The sequence below is a fragment of the Camelina sativa genome, chromosome 17, assembly GCF_030686135.1.
Source record: "Camelina sativa cultivar CO46 ecotype springtype chromosome 17, ASM3068613v1".
Lineage (NCBI taxonomy): Eukaryota > Viridiplantae > Streptophyta > Magnoliopsida > Brassicales > Brassicaceae > Camelina > Camelina sativa.
The window spans coordinates 34,554,777-34,575,426 of NC_141896.1; the positions used below are offsets into that span (position 1 = coordinate 34,554,777).

The window sequence follows — 20,650 nt, forward strand, 5'->3', positions numbered from 1 at the left end:
GCATTTAAACGAAACAGTTAAAATAAATTTTGACCTTTTATTATACGGAGTAATAAAAACAATAGTTTAAAAAGTGGTAAAAATAATTGATGAAAAAGGTGGTATAAATTAAAAAAAAAATAAGACGGTTTAAATATATAAATTTGATTGGTTGCATGGCAAAGTTGAATAGTAGAAGAAACATATTAATTGTGAAGATGAATATTAAATTTGCAATGTCGATCTTTTGTGTCGACACAACCAGCCTTAACGAGTTCGACAGTCTTCTCAGTTAATCTTTAACGAAGGTTTCGTTTATTGCCAATATGGAAGCTCAAGTTTCCTATTTTTCGAAGTCTACATAATTATGTTTTGGCGGGTTTCGGCAATGTTTTCTCAAAACTTTTTAAGGATCGAAGTCGAACCAATAATCTTAATTAAGCATTTTTGTTAGTTGTTTTATTTAAATTTCTATCTTTTGTGTCATCGGACTTTATATCCTGAGATTTAAAAACTATTACAAATCTTCAAAGGAAAAGAAAAATGTAATAACCTTGTGGAACGACACGAAGCAGTCGAGTGGGGACCCAAACGTTCGATCAAGTCATGCATGCATATCTTGAAATGTTGGCTAAATATTAATGCGCTATCCTTGAAATTGTCAATTGGTAGTAAATATATATATAGCCTATTGGTCAACTTCTACATGTACTTGTTGGAATTAGCCTTTTAATGCCCAAGTCAACTTATATTTCTCAATCATGCTCAAAATATTACAATTCTCTTCTTTTTTTGTACTGCAAACATTACAACTATTGCTCATTAGTATAATGGATATATCCGCTGTCTAAATGGATTTTATTCTCGGTTTTATATAAGTACTATTTGACATTTTTACTACATTTTATACACATTTGATTAATGGAGTTTTATTTATTTACTATATTAGGATTCGTGCTATACCACAGATTGAAATTTATTTTATTTATCTTATAAAAATAAAATATAATTTATATAATTGTTTTTAAAAGTTTTTTAGATAAAACATAATGCAATAAAATCATATGTTAAATATGATGGCTTGAAAAAAATACCTATTTTGTAAGTTTGATATTGTTAGTTTTGTAATTTTATGTATGAAAAATGGTTATGTCTGTTGTTTGTTTCTATTTTAATTTTTGAACATATTTGGTGAATGTTTTAGCATTAGATTTAGTTAAAAATATGTACAACAAAAGAGAAATTGAAACAACTTAAATACATTATTTTTTGCCATAAAACAAAAATAAAATTGTAGTTGAGATTAATATCAGGATTTGATTTTTTTTTGCTTTTAATTTATATTTTTTTTTCTCTTTTCATTTGATTTTCGTTTCTTACATATCTAATCGCTTGGGAGTTTAATGCAAAGCTACAAGATTTGTGTTAGTAACACTCATACCAGATTAAGAACAAATCTTGACACCGGAGTACCATTAATTAAATTAACATATCTCGGATACTTTTAAATTTTCTTACAATGGTTCTTTTTTTTTTTTCTCCGTAGAACCATTAAAACCACATATCCATATACTAAAAAATAGATTCCACGAACATGAATATTCATTTTGATGTTTTTTTCTCTCCTTATTTTCGTGCAAATTAGGATGATAAAACATAATGGGTGATGTATTAAAGTCAAAGATTTTATTTAGTGGGTTGGTTGTCGCCATAGAAGTAGAGTAATTATGAAAACGAAAAAAAAAAATAATTAGGTCAATGATACTGCGACTAAGTTCAATGAAAGATCAATGAGCTTTTAGTTTTTGTTTTCTTATTATTATTTTAATTTACAGTCCTAGTTAGTTTTAAAAAACTAGTATTGTATTCTAATATTGTTTTAATCCTTTTGAATTCTCCAAAGGTCTACGATTCACATTGTCAACAAAAGATTTATTGAAGAGTACCACAAAACTTCGTGAGGGTGACATACTTTTAAAAACAAAATTTAAGATTAAAATCAGAAGCATTCAATGTATATATGGAGATAAATTTTACTATTAAAGATATCAGCCTATGAAATTGGCACGTACCCTTTTGGCACTTTAAAATATGGGGAAAAATTATCTATCAGCGATTCAGCGTTACGAACGAGGGGTCTTCCACATTGTTCTATGATATATAGATCCGAGTAAAATACATTGTCTATCAAGTAATCCCACACATATAATTGGTGATAAGATATATAACGAGACGAGCAAATTCTCAAAGATGAAAAATGAAGAGTATAAGTATCATTCTTTTTGTTATATCCTATCAGCTATTCATCGGAATATTCAGAGTGAACTTTTTCGAACATTAGCAAATCGAATATACTTTGTTCGTGGCCTTTTGCAGATTTCTGATATACGGTATCTCAACGTGGATGTTGTTACATTTTCTAACCTTGTATGCGAGTTACATTTTCTAGAAAGAGAAAACACTCACAAATGCTAGGGATAACATATAGATTCGCATAATGTTTTTTCGTTTTTGTTTTGTTAAATGCATTCGCATAATCTTGTATGACGATGACTTCATTTAACAAAGAGTCTTCAGTCAAAAAAAGAAGCAAGATCGAGTCCTCAGAAAATACTCATTGCGCAGTACACAAACTTACATTATAGTGTCGACCCCCAACAGTTCTAGAGACTATATGCAAAAACAGATTCGCAAATATTAGCACTAATATGATATATGGATTTTATTTTCATTTAAAACTTTACTATTTACAGATGACTATAGCTGGAATATATTCTATAGATCTATTTTTTAAAGGCTTACGAATGTATAATTAATATACAAAGAAGAGTTAGTTCTTTTTATTTTTCAATTACGACGTAAAGGATGATCTATGAACTATATATTTTTTTTGTATTATAGAATCAATGGAACCAATCTATTTGGATTAATATCAATTTTTTTTATCAACGTATCTTTTACAGTTTCAAATTAGATGACGATGTAAGAAGCTTGCAGGCTTCAGAAATATTAATTATACAAATAAAATGGAATTAAAACTGTTAACAGTCTACTTATATGTGTAACTTAAATAAATGAAATAAAATCCTTGAATTTTTAAAATAATGAGAAGTCAGCCTCATCATTAAGTAAATGGATTATTATAAATATACAGAAGATGGGTGTTCAGACTTCATTGAGATCTATAAGATCACTTGAATACTATCTTCTTCTTTTTTTTAATGTTTTGCTCTCTCTTCTTATTTAACAAAAAGTCAAAATATTAAGAAGAAGAGGAAGAAGATAGAAGAAACTCATTCTCTCCGCAGAGATCATAAAATCCATGGCTTCTACTTTAAGGCTCTCTAATAGCTTCATCATCCTCCTACTCTTCTCTCTGGTATATATCTCTCTGGTATATATATATTTTTCTCTCTACTCTTCACTTGAATACATATATATGATACTCTATATATATATATATATATATATATATATATATGTATACGTGTGTTCTATATATATAAGAGTCTTGGATTCAAAGCCTTATTCGTTAGCTGCTTCTTGAAAGTAGAATCCTGCAAAATATAAACTAATCACATAATTCGTAATTCTGATAACACAATTTATGCATCATAAAACCTTCTCTTTTGTTTCCGTCAATCGGAGAAAAAGTAATTGATACTATATAGTATTATGTACTATATAGAGAAGTTATACCATATTCATGTATCAATTGAATTTGTGCATACTGCATCATGGTTCCTACCACATTGTTAGGAAGAAAAAGAAAAAAGTCTTCTTTAATTTATCTTCTGGCAACCTTTTTGAAGAAAAAATATTAATATATTTAAATTTATAAACAAAACTTTGAATCTTTTTTAATTAAGATTTTGGCATCTAATTTCGAATTGGTTTTGTGTTTCTTGAATGTAGTGGGTGGTGGAGGCACACACGTCAAGAAAGCTGATATCGATCAAGGAACAACAAGGCCAAGATGTTAATCATTTTCTGAAAGATGGTGATTTTGATGATCCTTCACTGTACGTGTATTTCAGACTCAATGATCTCAAACTAGGAACCAAACTAAGGATTTACTTCTACAAAAACGATCTTCAAAAGCTTCCTCCACTTCTCACAAGACAACAAGCTGATCGCATTCCTTTCACCAAGTCGAAACTTGACTTTCTTCTGGACCATTTCTCTATCTCCAAAGACTCTCCTCAAGGAAAAGCCGTAAAGGCGACTTTGGGACATTGTGATGCTAAAGAAATTGAAGGAGAGCATAAGTTTTGTGGTACTTCTCTAGAGTCAATGGTTGATCTTGTGAAGAAAACACTGGGGTCTAATGTTGACCTCAAGGTCATGACGACTAAAATAATGGCACCTACTCGAGATCCGATAAGTTACGGTTTGTATAACTATACATTCGTCGAGGCTCCTAAAGAACTTATTGGGATTAAGATGTTGGGATGTCATAGGATGCCATACCCTTATGCTGTTTACTATTGCCATGGGCATAAAGGTGGAAGCCGACTCTTTGAAGTTAAGATGGTGACGGATGATGGGAAACAACGGGTAGTAGGACCAGCTATTTGCCACATGGACACATCCATGTGGGACGTGGATCATGTAGCCTTCAAGGTGTTGAAAATGGAGCCGAGGTCAGGACCGGTTTGCCACTTCTTCCCTCTTGATAACATTGTGTGGGTGACAAAGTAAGAGAGACTATAGGCTTAGGTAATATATAATGTGAGTATGTAATGTGTCGTCTTGTAATATCTATGGTTTGGGAGAAAAGAAAAAAACAAAAGACAGCCTTGTTGTTGGCTTTGGTGTTGCCTCTTTTGTGTGACTTGCAGCGACGTGACAATGCTACATGTAACATATAAATATAAGGTTGTTACATAACATGTAATATATAATACTATATATATTTATATATACATCAACATGATGTGTACGTACGTAGCTTTTTTTGGCCCATGAAATATACGGTTAGTTAGGAACATCAATTCAATTACGACTTGTCCTTCCTTTCAATTAATAAATAAAAAGCTTTAATGAATCTTTCGCGACGTTGCAGACGACGGACATGCATGTCTGTCTAGAACATAAATTATATGATCATCTATTCTTTACTAGTATATGATATTCAGCATTGAATATTTTTATTTACTCTAGTCTCTAGATAACATAATTAAACATAAGATAACTTTTTTTCTGAAGATAGTTTTACAATTTACATGTACTTTAAACTTTAAACACATAGTTTAATCAAACAAAACATGTACCTAAAGGCTAAATTAAACAACCATACTGTATATAATAACTCTATTAGCTCCATATTTACGTCTACGCACAAAGTTAACCAATTAACTAGTTTAAAGGTTTTAAGTATTACTATAATTTATAATAACGAAATGGTTTATAGCATGATTTCACATATGTTTTAAGCAAAATTTATTCTTATATATCCGATTACACAACGTATATATATTATTTATCAACACTTTTTCTAAGACATCATATTCCGCAAATAAAGGTATATAATTTGGTTATGATCAGTCATACTAATCCTAATTTCAAGTTAAGATCTCATGCTGACAAAAAAAAAAAAAAAAAAAAACAATCAAAAGATTTTATTATGATCTGATGAGGTAAGAAGACGTTCTATTATACTGTAAGTGTGGTTGGATAATTCTTTTTTACAATATCTGATAGGGGAATATAAATTAAGGCCACACACACTTGCCCAATTATTGTTGGGCTTTTTAATTGGTGGGCTATTTCATCTGACTAATTTATTTCCCCTTGATCAGCTGAAGACTAACTAAACAGTTAACTTTGTGTAAATGATTAATTTATGTATGCATGGCCATAACCATAACCATAGTGTACAGCGCTGTAATTCATAACAAAATAAAATCTCCCTTTTAACGAAATTTAATGTAATAAATACTATGATTAAGACATTATTCTTTCTTAGCAGTGAAAAATAGATGTCCTGATAAATGAAAAGAGGTTTGTTTGTTATAATATTAGAGTTTATCGGAATCTTCATGTTTATTAGGATTATTATTTTCACATAAAAAAAATCTTCAATCTCAATTTTTAAATCAGTACGGAAATATCTCTGAATTCTCTTCATCTCTGTGGACTGTGAGTCTGAGGCGTAACAGAAAAGATCCTTTTTTGTTGTTTCATTTATCTCTCACTCCGCTTCCTTCTCGTCATTTTCTCACATTTTTCCCGTCCTTTTCTCCGCTTATAACAGTGTACGATCTCACACAGAGAAAAAACACTGACGCCTTTTATTTTTTATTTTTGTCGTTTCGTTCCCCCTCTCCCACAGAAGAAACACATGGATCCTTACGACGGCGTTAACCGGAGGAGGAGATCTGCACGACGTCATCAGACCAACGATCGTGAAACCAATCGCTCCAACGATACGACTCAGGCGATGATCATCGGCGACGACGCACATGCTTATCGTGATATCGATGAGTATCTTTCGCTAAGTTTGGGTTCAAAATCCTACTTCTCTCATCAGATCCCTCCGGTGACTGCTCCATCTGTTACTCTAATACCATCGCTTCGTCTAGCACCACCGTCGCCTTTTTCTGAACCTATGAAGACCACGTGGGAAACAACAACACATGATGAGACGATCTTTCCGAGTTCGTTGGCTAATACTTCTTATTCGCCTTATCTCATGACGCCGCCGATGTCGTTGCTTCCACCATCTTCGTGGCTGAGCAGATCTCAAGGATCATTTCCTTCGCCGATTCCGCCTCCGCCGACGACGGTTGATCGCTTCTCATTCGTTCTTCCGCCGAATCTAACCGCTCAGGAGATGGGACCACCGATGATGATGACGAACTCCGCGCCGCCGCCTGTTCGTAATCCCATACCACAATCCGCCGTAAATCAAAGTGAGAAGTCCGAGACGATCCCGCCGCCGTTTCCATGGGCGACGAATATACGAGGGGAGATTCACACCCTAGAGTATCTCGAATCGAAAGAGATCACGACCATCACGGGAGAGGTTCAGTGCAGATACTGCGAGCAAGTGTATGAGATGAGCTACGATCTGAGGGAGAAGTTCGCGGCGGTTGAGAAGATCTTCGTGATGATGAAAAGGATCATGAGGGAACGAGCTCCTCAGATGTGGACGAATCCTGAGCAAAGGAGGTGTGAGCTTTGTGGCCGTGATAAAGCTGTGAAGCCTGTGATTGCTGAGAGGAAGAGTCAGATCAATTGGTTGTTTTTGCTTATGGGACAGACTTTGGGTTATTGTACATTGGAACAGCTCAAGAATTTTTGCAAACACTCCAAGAGTCATCGTACTGGTGCTAAAGACCGTGTGCTTTACTTGACGTATCTGGGTCTTTGCAAGATGCTTGACCCTAATAATGACCTCTTTGACCGTGCTGACTCCGGCTCTAGACGGTGAGCTCTGCTGATTCTATCCCTTCGTTTAATTCAGTACGTTTGGAACTTTTGTTTTGGCATTTTGGACCTTTGTGTTTGCTTTTTAGGTGGAATAATTTTGTGACAAAAAAAAAAAATATGGTATTGCATTGCATGGGTTCTTTTGTTTTTTGTCGTTTTCTTCTTCGTTGTATCTTTATCCATTGGACTTTGGTTTAATATCTCATTAATATATATATATAAATCATGGTTTTCACTTTTATGAATGAAGTCTGAATATGATATGTATTTAGTAATTTACTCGTTAATTTCGAATTCTATCATTATAAATGATACTTGTAGATATTTTTGTTGGAAAGTATCTCAACTGTCGTCAACCCTGATTTTTTCAAAAAATTGTCTTTAACTAATTTTTGTTATGATGTGATTTGAATTTGGACCAAGATCTTTACGACTTTAATCAATCAGTCTAAATCTTAACTGTTTTTCTAATCTAACACAAATTCAAAAATCAAAATTTGGATAATCTCTTTCTTCTAGAAAGAAATGATTAACTTTCCAAATTGAATAAACTGTAAATCATAAATAGTATTAAATTTATCATTTTCAATCGTCAAAAGGCAAAAAAAAAAAAAAAAAAAAAAGTCAGCATACTGACTCTTTCTTTCTTCGCTCAAATTAAAACATGCACACATGTTTTTAACTACCAAATTTACAAGTTCCCAGAGGTTTATTATAGTTTTTACAAGCTGGAACGTTTCATTTCATTTCTTCGCTTAAGGCTGGCCAGGCCACATCGTTCACAGTTAAACCGATTCAGATTTTGGTTAGATTTCAAACCGATTCAGATTTTGGCTAGATTTCTTTTTACACGCTCTGTTACGAATCAGACCGGTTCAACCGACTTGGTCTATTAACCTATTACTGTTTTACAAATTTACCCCTTCGTACATCCTCCACAACGGACAAAATTATCGACCGGAGAGCGAAGCAAAAGAGAAAGAAAACAAAAAAAAAAAAGGAAGAGAAGGGACAAAAATAAATAAAATGGCGACTCAGGCGACCCACGAGCCCTTCCATGGCTGCTTCTTCCTCTTCCAACACAGAGGCACCAATTGAGCGAAATTTGAATTCTAAAACCAATTTCTACGCTCACATTTATGTTTTTTCCCTTCTTGGTGGATCCTACGAGATTTTGACTCGCTCTTCAGGCAGATCTGATCGCGGAAATTGCCTTTTTTTCCCAGCTAATTTTGTTCCGTGGCGTTTGATTTTTTTTTTTTGTTTGATCGGAGATGGAGGCATTGACGGAGCTTTGTGATATTATTGCGGAGAATCCGAAGCAATTCTCGGAGAAGTTAGCTTGGATATGCGGTCGTTGTCCTCAAACGGAATGGCTTCTCGCTGAATCTCCCAGGGTTTCTCGGAGTCATCTCAACGCGGTTTTGGCCGTTGCTCGGATCATCTCCAAAAATCCAGAATCAATCGACAACCGTGCCAAATCCGTCGTCAATGAGTTTCTCAGCGCTATACCTGCATCGTTCCGCCGTTCGTTCTGGCCGCATTCGTTTCCGTCTCAGCCGATCTCTGCGTTCTATTGTGATTTCTTGAGTTATCTTTCGTGTGCGGCGGATCTATCGCCGGAATTCGGTACCGAGGTTGCTAGGTTTACAGGTGAGGTTGTGATTGCCGCCACGAGTTGTAGTGAGAGCGACGGTGATCCTTCGATTTCTAAGGCTTTCTTGGTCGCGCTTTCTCAGAATTTCCCATCGATTCTGCAGTCTGATGGAGATAAATTGATAACAATGCTGCTTGAGCAGTTTGTTGTGAACCGTGCTCCTGCGTCTCCCAAAGAACAGCGGCAGCAGAACTCGGCTAACTCTGAAACCTCGTCGTCTCAGAGCTCTCCTACTAGTACGAACCGTTATCCCTCGGGTAAAACTGAGGAGTCCAGTCCTGGCGACGAGGTCGCTAGCCATGGTTCCAATGTATCTTCTAAGAGTTCATCGTCTGTAGTGGTGAATGGGGGTAGTATTGTGTGGAAGAGTGGTGTTGATCAGTTGAGTTTTGGATTTAGCGAGGGGAGTGGTGGCGCTAATCCTGTTTTTAGACAACAAGTGGCTTCGTTTGAGGACGAATCCATTGAGTGCTTGGAGAAGCAAGAGATTGCCTTTAGATTGATAACCCATATCTTGGAGAAAGTCAAAATTGATTCTAAACTTCAGGATCAAGTAAGATTTATAGCAAAGAGGCAGCTCCAGTCCATGTCTGCATTTCTGAAGGTAATGCTTTTCTTGTTATATTTTCTTAGGAATGCTAGAGGCGAGGTATATTGGTGAAACCATTGTTGGTTTATACTCCCTTTTACTGTCTAGATTTGGTGCTTACCTTGCCGATCTTGAGTGGCGTATGGATTTCTTAGAAGAGATGATAAATCTGTTTCTGCCTTTTTTTTTTTACAGTCAAGAAAGCGAGACTGGAACGAACAAGGCCCAGTTCTGAAAACTAGAGTCAATGCCAAACTGTCTGTTTATCAGGCTGCAGCTAAAATGAAAATCAAGAGCTTGGTGTCTCTTGAAACAGATGGGAAAACTTCTAAAAGGATGGTCCTGGAGACGCTTGCATTGCTTTTAGATGCTGCAGATGCCTGCTTGACATCTGTGTGGCGGAAAATGAAAGCCTGTGAAGATTTGTTCGACTCTCTGCTTTCTGGAATTGCGAAGATTGCAGTGGCAAGAGGCGGGCAGCCACTACGAGTGTTGCTCATCCGTCTTAAACCACTGGTACTGGCTGTCTGTGCACAGGTAACTTTGTTATGTCTTAACTCCTTCTAGCAATATACTCTAATCTACTGATGATCGCGTCTGGAGGTCCATAGAAGTATAATCGAACATATAATGTCACAACTCACGAGTGTCTGGACGGTCCTGTTGTTAATTGTGTTTTAACTCATTGAAGGTGTTTCTATTTATTTTGAATGTCTGTTGGAACAGCCGGATACTTGGGGGAGTAATCAAGGGGCAATGCTTGAGAGCATATTTAAGACTAGTTGTGAGATTATTGAATCTGGGTGGGCCAAGGACCGAGCTCCAGTGGACACCTTCATTAAGGGATTAGCTTCAAGTATTCGTGAAACAAATGATTATGAAGAACAGGTGCAGAAATAATTTTACCTTTCCTGTAGCTGGTTAATTTGCCATCTTGTGTTGAATTGCAATTTTATGTTTCCAATAAAGCTCATCATTTGGTGTCCAGGTTGATAGAGAGAAGCAAGTACCTGCAGTACAACTTAATGTGATTCGGCTGCTTGCTGATCTCAATGTGGCTGTTAAGAAGCCGGACGTAGCTGACATGATTTTACCACTTTTTATTGAAAGCCTGGAAGAGGGTGATGCGTCAACTCCTAGCTTTTTGCGACTCCAAGTACGCTTCCAATTTCTACACTTTTACCTGGCTGCCTAGTTAGTATCCTACATATGCTACTTTCTCGAACTTTTGCAATTGCAGAAACTGCTATCATCTATATCCTTTTTCGTTTGTTTTTTTTTTTGAAATATTTAGTTTTGCATTTATGCCAATTTTATGCAGCTTCTTGATGCTGTTTCTCGGATAGCAACATTAGGGTTTGAGAAATCTTACCGCGAGACAGTAGTTCTGATGACCAGAAGTTATTTGAGCAAACTATCGAGTGTAGGATCTGTAGAAAGCAAAACATCAGCACCGGAAGCCACAACCGAGCGTGTAGAGGTATATGTCATTTTATACATGGTAGTTTGTTGTGTTTCTCTTTGACTTATACTATGAAACTGATGCTCAGAAATCCAACTGTCGTGTAGACTCTTCCTGCAGGTTTTCTTACAATTGCCAGTGGTCTTAGGGATACAAAATTGCGTTCAGACTATCGCCATCGTTTGCTTTCCTTGTGTTCAGATGTAGGCTTGGCTGCCGAATCCAAAAGTGGAGGGTAATTATATAATCTTAAAGCTTGTATAAACTTTGAGTTTTTCTTCTTTTACTGTTTATGAGTAATTCTTTACTTTGAGGGTAATTCTTTTACTGTTTATGGGTTAGTCTATCTTGTAAGTGTTCTCTTTTGAAAAACATATTTGGGGATGAAAATAATCTGGGCAATTTTTTTTCGAAATCTACTGGCAACAGCTTTTATTGGCTACTATATGGTTACAGCAAGGGCTAAGTATTGCATGTACAATCAATGGTGTGTTTATGCTGTGAACATAAAGATATATCAATCATCTTTCGCACTCCATTTTGCCTAAAATTTTATTATAATCAGAAAGTATCCAGTTAATGTTTCTCCACTAAAACGTTTTTGCATGTTTCATTTTTTCCAGGAGTGGTGTGGATTTTTTAGGGCCTCTTCTTCCTGCAGTTGCAGAGATATGTTCAGATTTTGATCCTACTATGAATGTGGAACCTTCACTTTTGAAGTTGTTCCGTAATCTCTGGTTTTATATAGCCCTTTTTGGCTTAGCACCTCCAATTGTGAAAGCTCCAACACCAGCTGTGAAGTCAAATTCCAATTCAGTGAACAGTGTAGGAAGCATGAGTGCAACTGCTTTGCAAGCTGTGGGAGGTCCTTACATGTGGGACAATCAGTGGGCTCTAGCGGTTCAGCAAATTGCTCAAGGCACTCCCCCTCTTGTAAGTCATTCTAGAAGGTCATCTTCAGAGTTTTTTTTGTGTGGTTCACCTAAGTATAAGCCTACTAAATACTGTATCTTAAGCCTCCCAGGTGATATTTGTTCTGTAGTTTAATTTTATCTAATTGAGCACTGCTCTTCGTAGGTCGTCAGTTCTGTAAAATGGCTTGAAGACGAATTAGAACTGAATGCGCTTCACAATCCTGGTAGCCGTCGAGGAAATGGAAATGAGAAAATAGCCTCAACCCAGAGACTTGCTCTTTCAACTGCCTTAGGCGGCCGAGTTGACGTTGCAGCTATGAACACCATCTCAGGTTAACAAATGACGAGTTACTTACAATACATGCTAGATGGATTATGATGTACTATTTTAGATACTTAGGAATCCCTTTTTTCAATTCTTTCAGGAGTGAAGGCTACCTATTTGCTTGCTGTGGCTTTTTTGGAGATCATACGTTTTATTAGCAATGGGGGTATCCTTAATGGGGACTCAAGCGTGTCTGCCTCTAGAAGTGCCTTCAGTTGTGTGTTCGAATATCTAAAAACTCCAAATCTTACTCCTGCTGTTTCTCAGTGTTTGACGGCTATTGTGCATAGAGCCTTTGAAACAGCAGTCTCATGGCTGGTATGTAAATACCTGGTCATAGTAGTTTAACTATTTGTTTTTGTTGAAGACTTTTTAGTGGCAACTCTAGCACAACCATACTGTCCCTTCATATATGCATTTTGGTCTTTTTGTGACCAACACCAGCTCTTCTTTTGTGTTTTTACTACTTTTTCATTTTAAACATTCTAACGTATATAATCGTTACAAAAACTTTCATTTGGTTTCAGGAAGATCGAATTTCTCTTACTGGGAAAGATGCTCGGAATAGAGAACTGACAACGTATGCACATGCATGTTTCCTCATTAAAAGTATGTCCCAGAGAGATGAGCACGTTAGAGATATCTCTGTCAACCTGTTGACTCAGCTCCGGGACAAATTTCCGCAGGTAAATATATGGGTATACATTCTCCCGTTCGAAAGATTAGATGTAGGTTCACCATTTTATAAGAGAGAAACGAGGTGAAATAATGCATATATGAGTATATTATATAACAGAATTAGGAGAGATAGAGTTCTGTTTAGTCATGTTTCCAATGCGAGTATTCACAAAAGATAAGGAATAAGACCCGAACCTCAGTGATTATATCAAATTCTAATCATTATAATTCATATTTACATGGAAATGGTCCAATGGAACAAAAGTAACTTGGTTGATCCTTATCTGTTTTTCTTCTTACATGTGTGCAATAATTTCACGTGTTACCCATTGCAATTTTTCTTTTTTTCTTTTGAATCTAGCTGTTTCGCATTTGTTCTTTTAATCTCGTACAAATTGGTCAATTCTCATGGTCACTTACGTTAGACATCAGTGGTGTAGTCTGTTGGTTTTCATGGACTTAAAAAAAAATATTTTTGTGATTTCTGTTTCACCTGCGTTTACCATAGAAATTTTGGTCACGGTTTATTTCCTTCTACATATTCCATCGTCATTTTAAATTGATTATGTGTGCTAAAGTATATCTCTAAGAAATGATTATCTGCTGTTACCTTCTCTAACTCTTCGTTTGGATCCCCATGCTTTGTAGATCGACTAACAATGAAAAAATGCAGGTCCTCTGGCACTCGGCATGTCTGGATAGTTTACTGTTTTCAGTTCATGACAATACACCTTCAACTGTTGTCAATGATCCTGCTTGGACTGCTGCTGTTCGATCCTTATACCAGAAAGTTGTTCGAGAATGGATCATAATATCGCTTTCATATGCTCCATGCACTAGTCAGGGTTTGCTTCAGGTTTCCTTCTTCTTGCCAATTCATATTGTCTTCTATATGCACACTGAAATATCTTTATTTTTGACAGCTTTCTATTTTTTAAAGTCAATGTGTTAGTTTAACTATTTTAAATGGAAACCTACTGTGGATATATTGTTCTTGTCTCTGTTTTGTTGTACTGCCATGTTTTACTTGCGTCTACTGTCTCTGACTAATTCTTTTTTTTGTATAGTTTTAGGCTCCTCTTTTTTCTTAAATTGCTGAGAGCAGCTCGGCCTCAGTTTTTCTCTCCGCAATTGCTGTTTATGTTCCCTTGAGTTATAATAGAGTTTCACATTGCTTCTCTGGTTTTGAATATGAACCTCAGGATAAGCTGTGCAAGGCAAACACATGGCAGCGCGCACAAACTACAACTGATGTGGTTTCCCTTCTATCTGAGATAAAGATTGGAACTGGAAAAAATGAAATTTGGTCTGGGACAAGAACTGCTAATATCCCAGCTGTGATGGCTGCAGCAGCTGCAGCGTCAGGGGCAAACTTAAAAGTTTCTGAAGCCTTTAACTTGGAGGTACTTGGTACTGGTGTAGTCAGTGCAACGGTAAAGTGCAACCATGCTGGAGAAATTGCTGGCATGCGAAGGTTGTATAACAGTATTGGTGGATTTCAATCTGCCTCGGCGCCTAGTGGTTTTGGTGGTGGCCTTCAAAGATTAATATCTGGGGCATTTTCCCAGGCACCACAACCAGAAGATGATTCATTTAATGAGATGTTAATCGCCAGGTTTGTGCGTCTCCTTCAGCAGTTTGTAAATTCTGCTGAAAAAGGTGGAGAGGTGGACAAGTCACAATTCCGAGAAACTTGTTCTCAAGCAACTGCATTACTTCTGTCAAACCTGGTAAGGCTAACCAAGAACAGAGGGGCTCATTTTTCTTACGTGTGTAGAATACTAGGGGGCACATGTATGCAATATCTACCATCTATTTTGTGCTGCACATACTAATTTTTCTTATTGTTGCATCAGAGTGATGAGTCGAAAACAAATGTGGAAGGCTTTTCTCAGTTGCTGCGTCTTCTTTGTTGGTGTCCAGCATATATATCTACTCCAGATGCTATGGAAACTGGAATTTTTATATGGACTTGGTTGGTTTCTGCTGCTCCTCAACTGGTATCTCTTGTTCTTGCCGAGCTTGTTGATGCATGGATATGGACAATTGATACAAAACGAGGACTCTTTGCGTCTGATGTACGATACTCTGGCCCAGCTGCAAAATTAAGACCCCATCTTGCCCCAGGGGAACCAGAAGATCCACCTGAAAGTGATCCTGTTGACCAGATTGTCGCTCACAGACTCTGGCTTGGATTTTTGATAGATCGTTTTGAGGTTAGGACTTATCCTCTATTTTTTCTAATACAGAACGAACTCATATGTGTGATTTACCTCATTCTTCTTCCGTTATTGGTTAAGACGGTCTACAATGTTATAAGTCTAAGTTTTCTTGTGATCCTAGTTGAATCAATATGACTTTTCACACCTTAGGTGAGAAATTTGCAGTCGCAACTAGTTTTGCTTCACTTGAAGTTTTTTGCCATATGGTGTATTTGCGTGAGTTTCTTATCGTCACAATGGTTTTTAGGTTGTCCGACATAATAGTGCCGAGCAACTGTTGTTGCTAGGTCGGTTGTTACAACGGAGTACAGACCTTGACTGGTGCTTTACTCGCCACCCTGCCGCCGCTGGTTCCTTTTTTTCTTTGATGCTCCTTGGACTAAAATTCTGTTCATGCCAGACTCAAGGCAATATGCAGAAATTTAGATCTGGGCTCCAGCTGTTAGAAGATCGCATCTACAGGTCACTTTTTGCGAATTCCCTTTGTTTCTTTGTCGTACCATACATATTGTTTACTCTTTCTTTATGGACATCTCTCAGTCTGCCTCTATGATTTAGCAGCACACATCTGATTACTGTCTGAACTAGTATCTGCTATATTAATACTATATCATATGCTGAGAACAAATTGGAAGTAGCTATATCTAAAGCTTTTTGTCATCTTAGTCTTAGCCATCCCAACATGGCATTTTTCGATGTTTTCAAAATACTTAAATATTGTTGCTTGGTCAACTTAATTATCTCTGACATACATATATATATTTTTGTCAAATTATTCCAGGACCTCTTTAGGCTGGTTTGCTCATCAGCCAGAGTGGTATGATGTAAATATTCCAAACTTTTGTCAGAGCGAGGCTTCATCTGTTTCAGTCTTTGTCCACTTTTTATCAAACGAGCTATCAGAATCAAGTCAATCTGATTCCAAAGGAAAATCTCGTGAAAGTGGGAATTTGATTGATGTGGTAAGACAACCATCTGCCATTTTTTTACTTTCACCTGTACATCATTTGATTACAAACTATGATATTTCGTTTGGCTGAATGTTGACAGACTGATCAGTATCATCCTGTATGGGGTGAGATGGACAACTACACTGTCGGAAAAGAAAAGAGGAAGCAGTTGCTTTTAATGCTCTGCCAGCATGAAGCTGACAGGCTTGACGTTTGGGCACAACCTATTAGCTCAAAGTAAAACTCTTTCTTTTGTAGGACACTTTCACTTCTCAGTTGTTTTTTTTTTTACTTTCATTTTTGATATTCATTTTTCCAATTGGCAATGTATATATAGGGATAGTCCATATTCGCGGCTGAAAATAAGCTCTGAGAAATGGACCGAATATGCTAAAACAGCCTTTTCTGTGGATCCTCGCATAGCTTTGTCGGTTGCCTCAAGATTTCCGGCAAATGCTGCTGTGAAATCTGAAGTCACTCAGCTGGTTCAGGTATGGATTCACAGCTGCTACTTCCTCTAAGAATGTAGAAAGACAGATATTTTTTGTAGTCTGAGATGGATATACTGTTCCTCTCTTAAGTTTTAAACGTCCTGTTTGTGTACCACCCAAAAAAACCAATGAGGCATGATGCATCTGGAAATAAGAATGTCATGATACTTTTAGTTAAATATTTATTGAAAGTTAAAACGTATCTTGAGAATCAGATTACATGCTCTAGACTTCTTGGTATAAAACTACAATTTGATATATGATTTAATATTATTATTATTTTTAAATGATGTAAAACGTGTTTTTTCACTGGTACTCTTTCTTGCAGACACATATTGTAGATCTTCGTACAATTCCTGAGGCGTTGCCGTATTTTGTTACACCAAAAAATGTTGAAGAGAACTCAGTACTGTTGCAGCAGCTCCCACACTGGGCTGCTTGTTCAATTACACAGGCTCTTGAGTTCCTCACTCCTGCTTATAAGGGACATCCACGTGTCATGGCATATGTCCTACGAGTTTTAGAGTCTTACCCTCCTGAACGAGTTACCTTTTTCATGCCGCAGTTGGTGCAGTCTTTGCGCTATGATGATGGGGTAAGTCTTATCATGAAAATCTATATATTAATGTTACCTCTCTCTCACCTGGCCTCTCTTTCCTCTGAGCAATTTTTGGGGTTTAGTTATATCATTTGGTTTATGCGCATTAGATTTAGCGAAGGCACATCTTAATTACGTGAAATTAAATAATATATAGATTTTCAAGTGTAGTCTATTTTAGTTTTCATATGTGGTTTTCTTCTTTTAGTCTTTAAAATAGAAATTCTGCATTCGATGGGTTGCAGCAATTCCTAGAACTTATCCAACCATGGGGCTAAAAATTGAAATTCGCCTATATTACCTCTTCTTTTCTTGGCTTTTTTTATCTAAACTTCCGTTTTTACATTAGTATTGGATTATCAGCTGGATATTGTGTATTGCCTTACTTGAGTTCTCTCCTTTTCCTTGTTCCCTATGATGTTTAATAGATCAGCTTCTTTTTTAAATGCAGAGGCTGGTTGAAGGCTATCTTCTTAGAGCTACCCAAAGAAGTGATATATTTGCCCATATTCTCATTTGGCATTTGCAGGTGAGTTTAACCTAGTAGACTTTGCAAAATCTTAATTTTGCTTGTAATCTTTATGGAGATATGTTGATTTTTAAGTTCTATCTTTTATAATGCCAGGGTGAGGATGTTCAGGAAACTCCAAAGGATGGTTCTATTGATAAGGTTTGCCCCTTTTTTTTTTTTTTCTGCTTATATCGCATTGGTGTTAGTTCCAATGTGGATGTTACATCTTACTACTGGTAGGATAGTAAAGTATGTATGCTATATGTGGGTAGACCATCTTTGAAAACAATGAATTTCATTGACATTAGTACAATGTACTGGCCTTAATTGCTGAAAATAGTATCCTACAGTTGCAATATATGGCCTCCTGCAGAAAACATCTGCGAAGTCTTCTGGTTAAGTTGTTCTTCACTTGTTAACCACGCTAAAATTATTTTGTATTCACCATGTTGACCGCTGGTTTTAAGCACACATTTCCAAGATCTTGAGAATGGGTTTTATGACTACTTATTATTCTTTATTACCATAAGTTTGATATTGGAAACCATCTGTTCGATAAAATATGTAATGAGACAGTGTAGGTTATTAGGCTATAGATAGTGATAGAAACTTTGTTGTATTTCTTTTGACTGATCGGCGGAGAAAATCTAACCTGTTGCTTCTGTAATATTTTTCAGAATGCGGCATTCCAAGAAATTTTGCCAGAGGTTCGGCAGCATATTATTGATGGTTTCAGTCCCAGTGCCTTGGACATGTTCACTAGAGAGTTCGACTTCTTTGACAAAGTTACTTCTATTTCTGGGGTGTTATTTCCTCTTCCAAAGGAAGAACGCAGAGCCGGTATTAGAAGGTAGTATTTCTAAATTAATAAAACCGTATCATGTGGTAACGATTGATCTGCATCTGTTAGATGCAAGGTAATCTAATACTTTCCATGGCAGGGAGTTAGAGAAAATTGAAATGCAAGGAGATGACCTTTATTTGCCAACTGCTCCTAACAAGCTTGTTAGGGGTATCCGTGTAGATAGTGGAATACCTTTACAATCAGCTGCCAAAGTTCCTATCATGATAACATTTAACGTTGTTGATCGTGATGGTGACCACAATAATGTAAAACCACAAGCTTGCATTTTCAAGGTAAAGCCTTTGCATGATTTTATACAATTTTTTTTATGTTTGTACGTCGACATGAAATCTATTCTACTGCGATGTTGGTTCCTATAGTATTTGCCAGTACAAGAAGAAATCAATTCTGCTGCTTGCTCTTGCACTTGCATTCATACGCTGCACCCAGTTGGTGTTTATTGTGAGTTTGATGATTCTCTCTTGTGTTCGTTCAGGTTGGAGATGATTGCCGGCAAGATGTTCTTGCCCTTCAAGTGATATCTCTTCTTAGAGACATATTTCAAGCGGCTGGTATTAATCTTTATCTTTTTCCATATGGAGTACTCCCAACTGGTGCCGAGAGGGGCATAATTGAGGTAGAACTCACTCTACAATGTTTAACATTAAAACCACTTCCCTTGATAGATAAAATAGATACGGTGGTATGAGAACTTTCATGTATAACTTTTTTTTTTTTCATTTCTCTTTTCTTCCATTTTATTACAGGTTGTGCCTAATACAAGAAGCAGAAGTCAGATGGGTGAAACTACCGACGGGGGTTTGTATGAGATTTTTCAACAAGACTATGGACCCGTCGGCTCAACCACCTTTGAAACAGCACGAGAGAACTTCCTCATCAGCAGTGCTGGTTATGCAGTCGCTAGTCTTTTACTCCAGCCCAAAGACAGACACAACGGAAATCTCCTCTTCGATGAGTATGTTTCCTGTTTTGCGCTTACCCTTTGTTCTTTTATCTTGGTGCATTGGTAAAAAAAAAATCAAAAACTCTTTATGGACAACCATAATGTGAGAAAAAATTTCATGGAAGTAACACAAATTTATAACCATGTGTGTTATGCTAATGCAGCGTGGGAAGACTTGTCCACATCGACTTTGGTTTCATCTTGGAAACTTCACCAGGTGGAAACATGCGGTTTGAGAGTGCTCATTTCAAACTGAGCCACGAAATGACTCAGTTGCTAGATCCATCAGGTGTTATGAAGAGCAAAACATGGCATCAGTTTGTGAGCTTGTGCGTAAAGGGATACTTAGCTGCTCGGCGGCAGATGGATGGAATCATCAGCACGGTGCAAATGATGCTAGAAAGTGGATTGCCTTGCTTTAGCAGAGGAGACCCAATCGGTAATCTTAGGAAAAGATTTCACCCAGAAATGAGCGAACGTGAAGCTGCACACTTTATGATTCATGTATGTACTGATGCATATAACAAATGGACCACTGCTGGATACGACTTGATTCAGTATCTGCAACAAGGCATCGAGAAGTAAGAAGAAGAGGAATCTAGTGATATCCCAAATCAGAGTTATATGATATGCAGGTAAAAAGGTTTGCTAATTTTTATCTCCTTCGGTTGGACATTCTGACTAATTACTTAAAAGGGGAGGAACTTGAGGATCTATTTTTTATTCTTTTGTTGTCGTAGGATTTTGCTATGCACGAAAAAAGTAACAAATGAAAGAGGGATAAGAGAGTCTTGTGGTGTGGTGATTTTCGATACCTCGAGGGTGCAAGCTATTAGTATGATATATGATCTTTGATATTTTTCTTCTTAGCTTAGCAACATTATTATCACGCCAATGGTTGAAACTTGAGATGGTCACACGTGTTCCTTTTAATATTAATGATTATTTGATTCAATGATGATGTTTAAACTCTTATGTACTGTATATTATCCAGTATTACAACAGAACCGCTTTTAGTAGGTTCTTTCACTA

At 36.6% G+C, this 20,650-nt stretch overlaps 3 protein-coding genes across 4 annotated transcripts; all 3 read left to right on the forward strand.

Annotated features, from left to right (window-relative positions):
- The first annotated feature begins 3,077 nt into the window (after positions 1-3,077).
- Positions 3,078-4,869, forward strand: LOC104758234 (BURP domain protein USPL1). 2 transcript variants are annotated; one of them, XM_010481064.2, is made up of 2 exons: positions 3,078-3,358; positions 3,895-4,869. In XM_010481064.2, exons 1-2 carry the CDS (start codon positions 3,302-3,304, stop codon positions 4,678-4,680), a joined length of 843 nt encoding a protein of 280 aa, XP_010479366.1. In that variant the 5' UTR covers positions 3,078-3,301; the 3' UTR covers positions 4,681-4,869. The 2 variants fall into 2 exon arrangements, with proteins under 2 accessions (XP_010479366.1, XP_010479365.1); XM_010481063.2 differs by having other exon boundaries at positions 3,106-3,373.
- Positions 4,870-6,242: 1,373 nt separating this feature from the next.
- LOC104759862 (hydroxyproline-rich glycoprotein family protein) lies at positions 6,243-7,654 on the forward strand. Its single transcript, XM_010482745.2, has one exon. The coding sequence runs from the start codon at positions 6,323-6,325 to the stop codon at positions 7,412-7,414; it is 1,092 nt and encodes a 363-aa protein (XP_010481047.2). The 5' UTR covers positions 6,243-6,322; the 3' UTR covers positions 7,415-7,654.
- Positions 7,655-8,368: 714 nt separating this feature from the next.
- LOC104758235 (phosphatidylinositol 4-kinase alpha 1) lies at positions 8,369-20,573 on the forward strand. The gene is made up of 26 exons (XM_087494380.1): positions 8,369-9,674; positions 9,855-10,196; positions 10,386-10,547; positions 10,648-10,815; positions 10,981-11,139; positions 11,229-11,356; positions 11,745-12,054; positions 12,199-12,367; positions 12,461-12,678; positions 12,888-13,046; positions 13,712-13,894; positions 14,241-14,768; positions 14,895-15,254; positions 15,508-15,722; positions 16,042-16,222; positions 16,311-16,447; positions 16,548-16,701; positions 17,030-17,296; positions 17,751-17,828; positions 17,925-17,969; positions 18,488-18,660; positions 18,752-18,947; positions 19,151-19,291; positions 19,422-19,630; positions 19,783-20,253; positions 20,359-20,573. Exons 1-25 carry the CDS (start codon positions 8,688-8,690, stop codon positions 20,201-20,203), a joined length of 6,090 nt encoding a protein of 2,029 aa, XP_087350506.1. The 5' UTR covers positions 8,369-8,687; the 3' UTR covers positions 20,204-20,253; positions 20,359-20,573.
- The last annotated feature ends 77 nt before the right edge of the window (positions 20,574-20,650 follow it).